Source organism: Apus apus, chromosome 1 (assembly GCF_020740795.1).
Source record: "Apus apus isolate bApuApu2 chromosome 1, bApuApu2.pri.cur, whole genome shotgun sequence".
NCBI classification, from domain to species: Eukaryota; Metazoa; Chordata; class Aves; order Apodiformes; family Apodidae; genus Apus; species Apus apus.
In genome coordinates, this window is record NC_067282.1 from 168881676 (window position 1) to 168894490 (window position 12815).

The 12815-nt window shown below is 35.3% G+C and overlaps 1 protein-coding gene across 4 annotated transcripts in view; it reads right to left on the reverse strand.

The window, feature by feature from the left end:
• Positions 1-243: 243 nt before the first annotated feature.
• CNOT2 (CCR4-NOT transcription complex subunit 2) overlaps positions 244-12815 on the reverse strand; it is an 84975-nt gene continuing 72403 nt past the window's right edge. For all 4 annotated transcript variants that reach the window (XM_051615893.1, XM_051615871.1, XM_051615882.1 and 1 more), the window contains 5 exons: positions 10535-10596; positions 10389-10438; positions 9444-9544; positions 8813-8957; positions 244-1387 (listed from right to left, as the gene is read on the reverse strand). In XM_051615893.1, coding sequence (XP_051471853.1) covers positions 1301-1387; positions 8813-8957; positions 9444-9544; positions 10389-10438; positions 10535-10596 — 445 coding nt within the window. In that variant the 3' untranslated portion in view covers positions 244-1300. The remainder of the gene's footprint in view (positions 1388-8812; positions 8958-9443; positions 9545-10388; positions 10439-10534; positions 10597-12815) is intronic.

Sequence of the window (12815 nt, forward strand, 5' to 3'; positions counted from 1 at the left end):
CACCTTTCTAAACAGTACATGCTATTATAGAGTGGGGATCTGAAATGAAGGTCCATCAAACTTTTTGGCTGTGGAAAAGAACAAAAAACTCTCTCAGAAATTTACTTGTCAGCAGCAAAAAGACTCTTCAAGTGTCTTAACCACTGTACAGCTTGATAGTTTTAATACTTCAACAGTTTTTTTTTTCCTTTTTCATTGTTGAAGAAATAATTTCACAATCTCAAATCAAAGTCAACACTGCAGTGAGGAGAGCTTTTCTACTTTATTACAAAGAGAAGAAGCCTTTATGTGGTCAGAAAATACAAGATTGATCTTTTTTTTTTTTCTCTTCCTATGAAACGCTGCTGTTCAAACAGCCAGAGTGAATTGTCTCAGTTCACTTCTTGAAGTCCCATCACATTCACTTGGGTATGGATGTCCTTGGCTGCTGAAAATCTGGCCCTTTAGTGCACAGGGCGACAAAGTAGTCCCCTGACCAGCAGTTCCAGAATGTCCCGTTTTCATATATTGCATCCATGCACACCTCCTAAAAATGAGGTACAGCAGGGCAAACATTTTCCAAAATAGATGTCATATATATAATATATACACATTCGTACATACATACCTTTATTCATGTGATGTCCAAAAATTTAAAAAAAATGTACACATTTATTACAAAATCGTAACAAAGACTGGACAGTGTTTTGCTCATTCTGGAAAGATGAAGCTCAGTAATACACAACTCTGGAAACTAACCAGAGACTGTGGCAATATCTTTCTTCTAAACAGTCAAGATATTCTTGCATTAAGCTTGGCGAAAACTGCCTTTCAAAAACAGAAGGGGAAGTAAAATGAAGGAAGCAAACCTTGCTCATCTTTCCAAATGAAATACGAGAAGGATCTTCACATAAAAATGCACAAACATTTTTTATTACCAATAGTGCTACAATGAACAATGCAAATTTTGTTGTCTAATTTTTTGTCTTTTTTTTTTTTTTTTGTTTTTACATTTTGGAAAACTAAGTGGTAAACTTTTGTCAGTGTACTTGCTTGTCTTTACAGACCCAAGCTTGTCTGCTGGCAAAAAAATAAAACAAAAACAAAAATTCAGACCCTGCTCAAACTAAAGAAAAACAATTACAAATTTAGTTGTTGGGCAGCACATAATTAGTAAGGCAGGACCTCAAATGGTGACCCTTCGCATGAGCCAATTGCCAGATCCTCAAGGAATTAAAACCAAGATGCCTGAGCCACATCAGTTCTGCAGTTATGTTGAGTATTGTGCTGAGACAGCCATACCCCAAGAAAAGAGAAGTCTTTAGAAGGCTTGCTGAGCAGGGTTGTAGTTGAAGGTTGATGGCAGATGAGGCCTTTCTTCTAGTTTGTCATATTCCAGGTGGAACTCCTACAATTAAAATAATAAAAAAAAGACAAAACCAAATAAAACAACATATCATTTACCCATTGAGAATTGTTCGTTCTACCAGCCAGGCTTGAAAAGTACAAATATGGAAGAGATCAGCTTCCTTATCTCGAGGCAGAAACACCGGATTTCGCTCTCCAGGATTCCGTATTTTAATTAGGAAAAAGTCAATATCCTGAGCCATTACACCTGCAGCATGTAGGGTCTCCTTTTTAATGTTACACTACTCTGCAAACCCCAGTTACTATCTCCAACAATTTAATATATATACATACACAAAACACAAATATACAATCATGGCATTAAGCTGAACTATGAATAAAAGCTTCTGCCTTTCCACAGCTCAGATGTAGAGAAACATATTTTGGATGACCTGCAGTTCTGGGATATTTTATGCCACACTATCAGACCCAAGTGCAAGTTAAACTAGCAAGATGACTCCTTAGTACAAAACTGGGGAACATTTTAGAAAACTCTAGACATGAACTACTGAAACCTATTTAAACCAGAATTTAGCAAAATATTCCACCCCATTTCATACTTAAATTTTAAGCTTCACACTTACCCAGCCCTCCTGTACATCCTGAGCTCCTTGTTCCTATATAGCTCTTTGTCAACATCTTTCATGCGAAGTTCTGCTGTTGTTTTATAAACAACCACACAGAATCAAAATCTTTGCCCATGTGCCCAGATGCCACACAGGCTACTGGTTCATAAATAAGCAGCTTTACTGTCTCACCAGCAAAATCACCTGACTTTCATTTGAGAATGTCTGGTTTGTGTAATTTTAAAACATTTCACTAATCCAATAGGAATTCTTATTCTGACTATAACAACTACTATTAAGATTGTAACCACCCCTGATAATCTAAATGCATCCTGATTATTACAGTGAGAAACATGTTTTCCTTCCCTGTGACCTTAATTCGTGCACACAACCCTAATTAGTGCACTTTGACATTTGGTGCTTGTTACTTCATTCATGCAAAAAAAGTACAAGGACTTACTTCAGCCTTGTATTTTTCAGATCCTTTCAGCAGTTTAACTCTGTCTCATCCTCATTTTATCTTAATTGCACGAGTAAACAAAAGTTTCAGAATTTTTCTTTAACGTGGCTACTTGTTAATTCAAGAGCTACTCTGGAAACATGCAATTTATTTTGCTTAACTCAGTGAAGAACCTCAGCAGAACATTATGTGTATCTGGCAGAGCAAGCTTAAAACACTAAGAGTAGTGAACAGATTATTTTAGAGTACTCCCTGAAGGGACTAAATAGTGTAGTATTTCAGTTTTTACAGGTAGAGAAACTAAAGACCAAGTCAACACAAGACCAGAAATAAAATCTAGGAACTCCAACTCCCAGAACTTCTTCTTCAAGGCAAAACAAGGTGCATCAAGCATAGAAAAAATATTGAGCATGGTAAGGAAACAAAGTAGGGGAAAATGCTAAGCATTCAGCAAGCCAGTATTCCCCAGAGAACATCATCCCTCAACCTGGAAAATCCTAGGAAAACCTACATGAGGTTACAGTGATCTGCAATGAAGTGATGCACATCTGCTTCTCTTCTGGTTCCCTGCTCCCTACTCCAACCACAGGGGTTTTTAGTTATTAGTTTCTTGGTTTTTTTAAAAATCAATTTTAGTGATGAGTTTGTTTGGGCTTTTTTAGGCTATATATACAAGGCAATTGCTTGTGGCATTCCTAATTAACACTGCATGCCAGTTGGTCTATGTTCTTTTTTTGTGCAGACACAAACAGATGTGCTGATACTAAAGAGATGACTGCTCCCTCTTTTTGTCGGAAGCAGTATCAAGGTGTACAAATCTATGCGGGTATTTTGGTGTCAAAGGCAGGTTTAGATTGGGTGGACCTTCAGTAACTCTGGAGTAATTTTTTAATTAAAAAAATATACTGCTCAAACTACTTTCCCATTCATGGCTTTCAAAGTTTCCATTTTGCACATAACCAGGGGAGGGTCTGCAGATCGCTATCAATTAATGGTCAGCTGTTGGGGAACTACTTCTTTCACAGAATTGTAAACAAAGAGAAGGGTTAATAATAAAAGCTTCCATCAGTTACCAGAACCTCCAGGAACTCTGAAATGCCTTCAAAATTACCTACAGAAAATGGCTACTTAAACCAGTAGGACAACGTCAGTAGTCTAAAAAGGGTTTTCCAAACCTAAGGTGGTTCCATGCCTCTACTGGCAGTAGTAGCTGCAAGCAAGGCATGTCTGAAAGACATGCCCAAGAGCTTGAGCTTGTCCTTCTTGTGTTACAAGTTGGAAGCCTCTCATTTAAAAGAAAGAATGTGATTCCCTACCAAAATTTCTTTAGAAGTATCTGAGTTGATACTTCAAACTGTCATTCAATTTTTAAAACAAAGAGGCTTAAAAGAGCCCTTTTGATGTACATCTGTGTCAGTAACACTCAAGTCCAATGTCCAGCAGTGTGTAAGAACAACTAAAGTTATAAATGACAATAGCAAAAAAAGAACTCATTGACCAAATACTTTTGAAAACTAAAAGGCAATTATTTATTACATATAGAAAAATAATTGTATTACAAGTATATTTTATGCTTTCTGCTTTTCATTCCAAGGGCTATTGTGGTTTAGGATGTGACCAGCAGCATGGATATTTTTTAATATAAACAAATACAAATAAAATGTAAAATGAGTGCCATTTATCCACTGACAAACACCTGTTGCTTTATTTTCCACATGGAAGTAATTATTAAAAATTAAATACCTTTTATTAACCAAGAATAATTAATACTAAACGTGGGTGGAAACTTCTACCACGTGTGACACCAAATTATTGCTCTATGCAAATAAATCGTTTCTTATGTCATCCTGAAAACTTGTTTTGATGGTAAAGTTACATCAGTTTGTATGTGTACAAATAACAATAGGTAAGAATACTAAAGAGAGAACTGCTTAAGGTGATACATAGGATTAATAGAGTAAAGCAAAACAAAAAGGAAGCTGAATAGGAAGTGCCCTGAGGCCAAAGTATTCTGGACTGTGTAAGTCCATCAAAGGTGATGGTAGAAATCCCTCAGGTAGCTCAAAAATTCCAAACAGGATGGAAAAGCAGTATTTATACTGGCTTAAAGATGGATGCAAAGACATAAATTTAAATTAGGGGCTGAGTTAAAATGCTATGGCAAATCTGTATTAGAAGAAAAAATGTAACTTTCTAGCAATTAAAGAAGTATGTCAATTAATACTGATCTCAAAAGGACAGGAAGTAATAAAATATAGGCAGCAAGCCTTAAAAGCAAATAAACACTTGGAACTTAACCTTCTCTTCCATAAAGAATTCTGTGTTTTATAACTACAAAATCAAAGTAAAAGGGTTTTATAATCTTATTCCTTAAAAGGAATTAATTCTCCTTACTTTTCAAAGGAGAAATTCCAGACAGTTTACTTCAGACTATTTAAACCAGGATTTAGTATGTGTTCAATTGTAGAAGGCATTTTTGGTCTTGGATCTACTTCCTCTCTCACGTCTCCTCAACGGCAGCAAACTACACAGCCAAATCCTCAGTGAAAAATCAGTGTCTTTAACTGTACTGTACTTTGCACATGTCCTAGAATGGAAAACCATATACAAACATACCTGTAATCAGCACTTTCCTGCATTTTGTTTTGCATCTAAGGTGAATTTGAAGTTTATTTTCATTCATATTTTTTTGACTATTTACTACCACATATCAACACAGAATTAATTTCATTTGATTTCCTAACAGTTTAGGAATTGTCTCAGTACTCAGCTAATTGGTGGCATTTCCTTCTTCAATCTGTGATCTGTTAGGAATATAAAATACAGAGCCTACAGCTTAATAAAAAAAGGTTATTATTTGATGTTTTCTTGGAAGAAGTTATTCAGTTTAGTTTACTGGGGTTTGATAAAGCCAATCTAAGGTACAAAAAAAAATAAATCTCTTACAGTGTATCTGTTTTTTGTGTTTACAAATTTAGTCTTTAGGTTTAAAAATATTACCTAAACTGTTGTATTTCACTGTATCTATTGTAATGCAGTATAATTTAGGTAAAATAATCATATAAGCCCACAATGGATAACGTACCATGTCTGCACAACAAAACACATGAAAATATGTGTTGCCCTGTATTTTAGCACTAGAACAACAAATGTATAAAGCACCTTGAAAAACAATCTGATTTGCACATGTAAGAATGAGTAATTTATCATAAATAATTCTTGTCTGACTGCTTCTAAAAAAAGCTAATGAAACTTATTAAGCAGCAATTACTATTGTGGCCTTCTAAGGAACTGATATTCCCAGTATTCACTAAAAATGTAGTAGTTCTAGCTATACTTTTTTTCACATTCAAAGCTAAACACAGTTATCAAACACTGCCATTCTTGTTATGGTAAGTCTGAGTTAGTCTTCCTCCATGAAATTAGTATCAGAATTGATATAATGCCAAGATCACCCCCATCATGCACTTAAGCTCTTATTTATTTATCATAGATGGAAACATCACAGAATTATTTCCAGCAAGTGATTGATTCCTTTCCCATGTCCCCAAAAGAGCAATTTTCCCCAAATCCTTCTCTAGCTTCCTTGTGATCAATACTCAACTTGCCTGCTGTATTTTGCACCAAACTAAAATTATATAACAACTTCAAGCTAATATTCCACTTCCAGTGTCTACATTGAGAGTACACAAGCCCAAAAGAAGAGACATTATCTCTCTCTATGGAAAAAAAATAATCATGTTCCTTATTAGCTTACCGCTGCTGGTGCAAAACTTTAGAAAATACTATCCCTCTCCTTACTAGCTACCAATTGCTTCTTAATGTTGGGGGAATTATTTTCAGTCTGCAAAGTAAAAATAAGAGAAACTGGGTAGATCTTGGGCAAAATCATTTGGAGAAGAGTAGTGACTTGTATCTCTTTCACTGCAGTATCTCCAGGAATGCCTACTAGATGAAACTCATCTTTAAACAAGGAAGGAGGTAATGTGCTAATTAACACCTAAGGCATTGGATGCTGAATTTCAGGACAGCACTCGGGACTACAAATAGAGGAGATACTGCCTTTAAATAATGCAGCTTCATACATTTACTACAGATAGAAACAGATGAGACACCAAAGAGGTTACTATCCTTATGCAATGGGTACCACTTCTGGTAAAAGAACTGTTTCCACATAGGGTAAAAACTCAATTTCATTGATATATGAACCTTCATGAGGCTCTTCTTGCTCATAAATAAATGGAACATATTCAATTGACTCCCAAGAAGAAATCTATCCTTTCAAAAGGTAATTACTTCCTGTCTGATCATCTTATATAATAATAATATAGCTTTAAACAGTGTCTTGGGAAACCTAATAAATTATACCAAGCAGCAAATAAACAACTCAAGTAAAAATTAAAACTTTCCTTTGGTTTGCGTTTTCTTTTTGAGGGGAGTGACACTTTTGCTTTAAAGTTCTTACATCACCTTACACGTGAAAAACCAGACAAATAGGGCTTGCCATTAAAACCCTCAGTTACAAAATCCTGGTTTTCTTATGGTCACAGGAAAGGCAGTAGGGGTAATGACTCAGATATGCAAATGGATTGAAGAGCCTTTCCACATCATTTGAGGCAACTAAAAAGCTAATTTCTGAGGGGAGCCTGCACAGACTAAGCACATTTACCAAGGGGAGGGGAGAAGAAACCAAAAAAAACCATCATACCTAGTCAATATCTAGATGATGGCAAACTTCAATATACTAGCTAGAAAGAAATGTAATGCACTTAACAGAAGGGAGAACACTGAACTCTATTCCCTTTAATCTAAAGCTGATGTCCAAAACCACATCAACAGATGTGTAACTATTTAAAGCAAAATTTCATTATCTCCAAGTGTATAGATGCAACTTGCTCCCAGAAATGAAAGGGCTTTTCAGCAAACAATTCATGTTAGGCTTCAGGTGAAAAGATTTCTAATTGAACAAATACTTAAGCCTGTGGAACAACAAAAGAGAGTTCCAATGTGCTGGAATCACATTTGTTGAATTCAAGGCCTCAAGATTAATCTAGTCTGATCTGTTAAGTGTTTTTTTAGAGGAAAGCAAGAGAGTGATACCATATCTACAGAAGGCCCGACATGGAAGCTTCATATTTGCTCTTTCATTGATGAATCCAATATCAGTTAAAACTTGAATCAAAATCATGCTGCTTCCATGAATTCTCATATAGCCAAACTTAAGTAGGGAACAAGATTCTTGATAAACTATTTAACTCAAGCAGACTCTAGGTAGGTGTAATGACTGTATGTATATTGTGAATTCAGTTTTTTTTTTCAGCTCCAGCTAGGCTGAATGCATCACCTTGTACAGCTTTTATGTGTTCAAAAGAACACACCTCTTGCCAGGTTAGCAAACATTAGCACTCCTGATTTCTCAGTGTTTCGGTACATATCTGCACCAGAAAAATCTGCTTTAGTGGAGAAGAGGAAGTACAGAAATCAGGGTCTAGCAAGGAAAAGGCATTGTACAAGATGATCTTAAAAACTGGAATTGGAAGCTGGATAGTCTTAAAAGTTGGAAGATACTGAAAATTACTTCTCTTGGGGGAAGGTGGAGAATACTAAGAACGCCTATGAATTTCTTCATCTAACAAGTAAAGGGTGAACATTACTGACACTATTCAAGGTCAAAAAGGAACAAAAAGATTATCAGAAGTGAGAAGGCCACAGCTTTTGAATTTTTTTAATGCCTCTTGGCCTAGAATACAGAAAACAAGCAACATGAAAATATGCCTCCACCCTAACAGAAATTTATTTATTTCAAAGTACTCTAATGTTCAAACAGCAGTGCACAAGTCATGCAGGATGCTCAAGGAGAGACAATATTTGAAAAAAACAAAAACCAAACAAAAAACCACCACACAAAAAAACCCAACCAAACAAAAAAAACCCAAACTAACAAATAAACAAAAAACAAGCAACACTGAAACAAAAAAACCCAGTTCATGCCCTACCCCCAGATAAAGAGCTCCCCCATACCTATTTTTAATTCCAAAGTGAAACGTGGTAGCTCCCTATTGAATTTTCTAACGCAAAACAATAAAATATCTGCAAGTACAAATTCTGAAGTGCCAAATAATGCTTCCTATTCTATAATTGTGCTTGAATAAAGCTTTTGATTTTGAACAAAACTCGTAAGTTCTACATCCTCGTACCTCCTAAAGGACACAGCAAACAGAGGCAACTCCTCCTTTTACATAAACAAGCAAGAGCTTTAAGCAACCTCTGTTCCCTCACAGATCAGAAATAAAGATAATGAAGTTGAACAGGAGCTTAAAAAGTTTTGGCGAGGAGGTTAGGTTTTACTTTTGTCCTTTTAAAAATACATGGTTGACAGACTTAAAAAATCTGCAGATACCTTAGCTACTTTCCTCCAGTTAAGACAGTCAAAGAAGTAATATGTTCCCCTCTCATACGTATTGGTTTTCATTGTTGGCTCCATGCCGGGTGCCCTGGTGATCCATACTCGTTCTTCTTTGTGGTATCTCCAATCCCGGTTAAATCTTTCATTTTTAATAGGAAGGAAAAATATTTTTTAGTGTTAGTTACCTGAATTTGACATAAAAAAATACAATGTTAAGGGTTTCAATCAAAACTATGCAATGCATTCAAAACCAAAACAAAATTTCTAAGACATCATTATACTGCAGTCTCATACCTCTTCCGTACAATTATTACATCTCAAACTATGAAACTTTAAAAAGTCAACACGTTCTCTTTATGATTATTTACTGGTTTTCATTTTGCTGATGATAAGTTAGATGTTTCATGATGACTGACACAGACTTTTGACTTCTGTTATATGAATGAAAAAAAAAGTACAGAATGGAACCAAGGTTGGAGGAGGTATTTAAAAAAAGGTTTCCAGCTTTAGATTGACTAAGATTCTTCTTTCAGTGTCTAACTTGGGTGGGGTTTTTTTTACATCTACTACTTCATTACTGCAATAGATTAAATCATATAAGACTGACAAAATAGTTTGAACGTACAGCTCTACTGCTGCTAATAGCTGTAATACATCTCCTCCATTCATGTAATAGAGATAAAACAGGAGATCTTCTCCATATCGGCCAAGTTTTATTGCAGCCAGCTGCAAAAGATTGAAGAAAATGAGGATGAAAAATCACAATAGAGAAATGTTTTAAGACATACTATCTCGCTTAAATAACACAAGGATACACCCAGAATGTGCTTCCATCCTAAGTGTGTTGCAAATTATACTCTAATATAACAAGAGTAATAATTATTAAAACAAACAGTTTTTCTTCACTTCTAGTTAACCTTTCCAACTTAAAAGATAGAACAGAAAAATAAACAGAATAATGAACCAGAAAGACAGAATTTCCTCCCTGCATCTGTGTTTAGTCTCATCTACTTAAATTTTGTTTTTTAATTAAAAAGTAATTTACATGTATTTGCTCACTTCACACTTTATTAAGTAACATTACTACAATTTCTTACAATATTTTTCAGTGATCCCTCTCACAGAACTGTAACAGCTGAAAAACCACATTTAAGAAAAAATCCCTATTCATGTAGATATGGAAAACAACAGATAAACGTGAGAATATATTGAACTGTAACTCTGAGCTTATCTCTGGAAGAAATATCTCAATTTAATATGGCATTTGAACATTACTGTATCTGGATTATAATAAACTTCTGCTTTGCATGAAGGGCATACTCTTAAAAGCATAATGTGTTCTTTAGCTAACCATGCACATTCTCAGTTTTGTCTTCCCTTTCTTTTTCTAAGGTGGAATGGGTACATGATGTGTCCAACTAGCCAGTTAATGCATCACTGTTCCTAAAAAGACTGAGGAAATCCATAAAATGCACTGATTTTGAACACTACCTATCAGAAAAAAAATAATCAGAAAATTACTTGTAATAAATTAACAAAAAATAAGCACACACACACAACATATACTCACCTTATCCCTAATGTGAATGTTAGTTAAGTATTCAGATGGAACATGGAAGTCTAAAAAAGAATCGGAATTGATGCAACTATTAAGACATGTAAATGAATATAATTTGAAAACATTAATATTGAATTAATTGGTTATTTCTTTCTTACCTATGTCTTGAGGTCGACAAGGTGATGATGCCCACGGTGATGCAAATTTGGGATAAAGATTTCTGAAGAAAGGAAAAGCAGAAATCAAAATTAAACACAAAAAACAAACCAAGCAAACACAAAATCCCCACAACCAATCTCAAACCTAAAAATCATACCACACAACCAAAATCACTACCTGGGGTGAGAAGGAAAGAGAGTAGGAAATTTCCAGCCCATTTTCCTAAAATAGTTACATTTGTTTGTTTTCTCTGTAAGATGTGGAGTAAAATTGTGTTTAAAACTGCTATGGGAATCTACAGGACCAAGACTCATAGAATCAGAGAATCACAGAATGGTTTGGGTGGGAAGGGACCTTTAAGATCATCTAGTTCCAAGCCCCCTGCAAAGGCAGAGACACCTCCCACTAGACCTGGTTGCTCAAAGCCCGATCGAGCCTGGCCTTGAACACTTCCAGGGATGGGGCATCAGCTAGCTCTCCGAACAACCTGTTCCAGTGTCTCACCAACCATGACAGCATTCTATTACCCATGATAACATACTGTTATGGCAAGTTTTGTAAATGAAACTTCAGCACCCTGTCAAAGGTCTAATAATTACTATAAAAATATTGGAAACCTACCAAATGACTTGGACATAAGCAGCTCTCAGCTGAGCTATATGGGCCAAAAACTACACTGATCAAGTGGTGTCAATCTTACATGTTAGCATGCTTTAGAGCCTGAAGGAAGATTTCAGTGGCAAAAAAAAAAATATAGATTTTGAAAATAATTAAACCTTTCCCTCTACTGAAAGCACGGACAGGCATAGCTCCAAGAAGAGGGGCCTCATGCATGCTCTAGATGTCTGGTTTCCTAGGGCAAAGAATCCAGGATTCTACAGACTGAGACAGAACCTCTGTATGCAATAAAATCTGAGAATTTGTGCACTCTGTTGCCTCTATGATACAAATAAAAATCTCCTATTTTAACATTTTTTAAGGAGGTATTGGGCAGTCTACAGCCTATTTGATGAATATTTCAGAAAGCTTCAGAACATGAGCAAACAGCTACACAATCTCTAAAGAATTAATTGAAATAATGCCCTTTTTTCCCATTTTTGTTTATGTCGAATTTTAACTTATTCTAAAGGAATTAGAAGTATATATCTTCACAAAGAAATACAGGTCTGTCCAGGCAATGCATAATCATTCTTTCAGCAACCAAAATAAATCTTAACCTGCCTGCACAGAAAATGTATACAAAAGCAGGAGTTATAATGGCTAATTCAAACCATTACAGATATATAGAGAATTGTACAATTTTGTTTCTAAAAGCACTTTTATTGTGCTAAGTGTTTAAGTCAGACAGGTATTTCTATCATCAGAAGTATCTCAGAAGGCAGAAAATTGTGGCTTTCCACACATGAAATGCTTTTAGCTTTCCAAGTGACAATTCATAAAGCAAAGGATATTTCTGTATCAGGCAAGATGGCAGGCCAGACTCTGAAAACTGCGCAGGCTGTTTGTAAAGCTTTTCTGTAATATAAAATAAAACCAGCTTTTTGATACAGAACTGGAAATTCTATGTGGGTATGCTGATTGGTCTTTGTCTATATATTATGTGCAAACCTTAAAATGCATATACTAGCCCATCAATAAGGCTAACACTGTGTGTATCTCTGTTGAAAAAAAAAATAATTATGGGAGTTTCTCAGCTAAAATTCAGAGTACCAGAAACTGTATTTCCCTCACAATTAGTGCCACCTACAAGGTAAGTGTTTTTGTCCAAACTGATCTACGTTGCTTCTGCAACTACTGGAGGAAAAGAGGCACCCTGGGCTGGTGATTCAGCTCAACTATCTTAAGCACTTATCTTACCATTAGTGGAGTTGCTAACTGCTTTACTCTCCACTGCCTCTATAGGAAGCCTAGGTGACTGAAGTTAGGTAAACTGAATTACTAGAAGCTAAGTAAAGAACTACATTTTAATTTAAATTTCTCTTTGGTGCAGAATAACACTGCAGATGGGATGTTTACTATTCACTAACATTAATCAAATTTACTGCTCATATTGCTGAGAGTTAAGTGTAGATATTTTCAAAGAATATTATCTGAAAAATAATGTGTACAGGTTATTTATTAACAATGCACTGTCAATCCCTTCAAGAAAGTCCTAAAGTAGTTATGAGAATAAGCAAAGCCACTAGATTTATTGAAAGCTTGCATAACAAGATCTCAGTATGCCTTAAAGCACAATTCTCCTGTTTATGAAAATTTTATTTTACTGTAATTACATTTTCA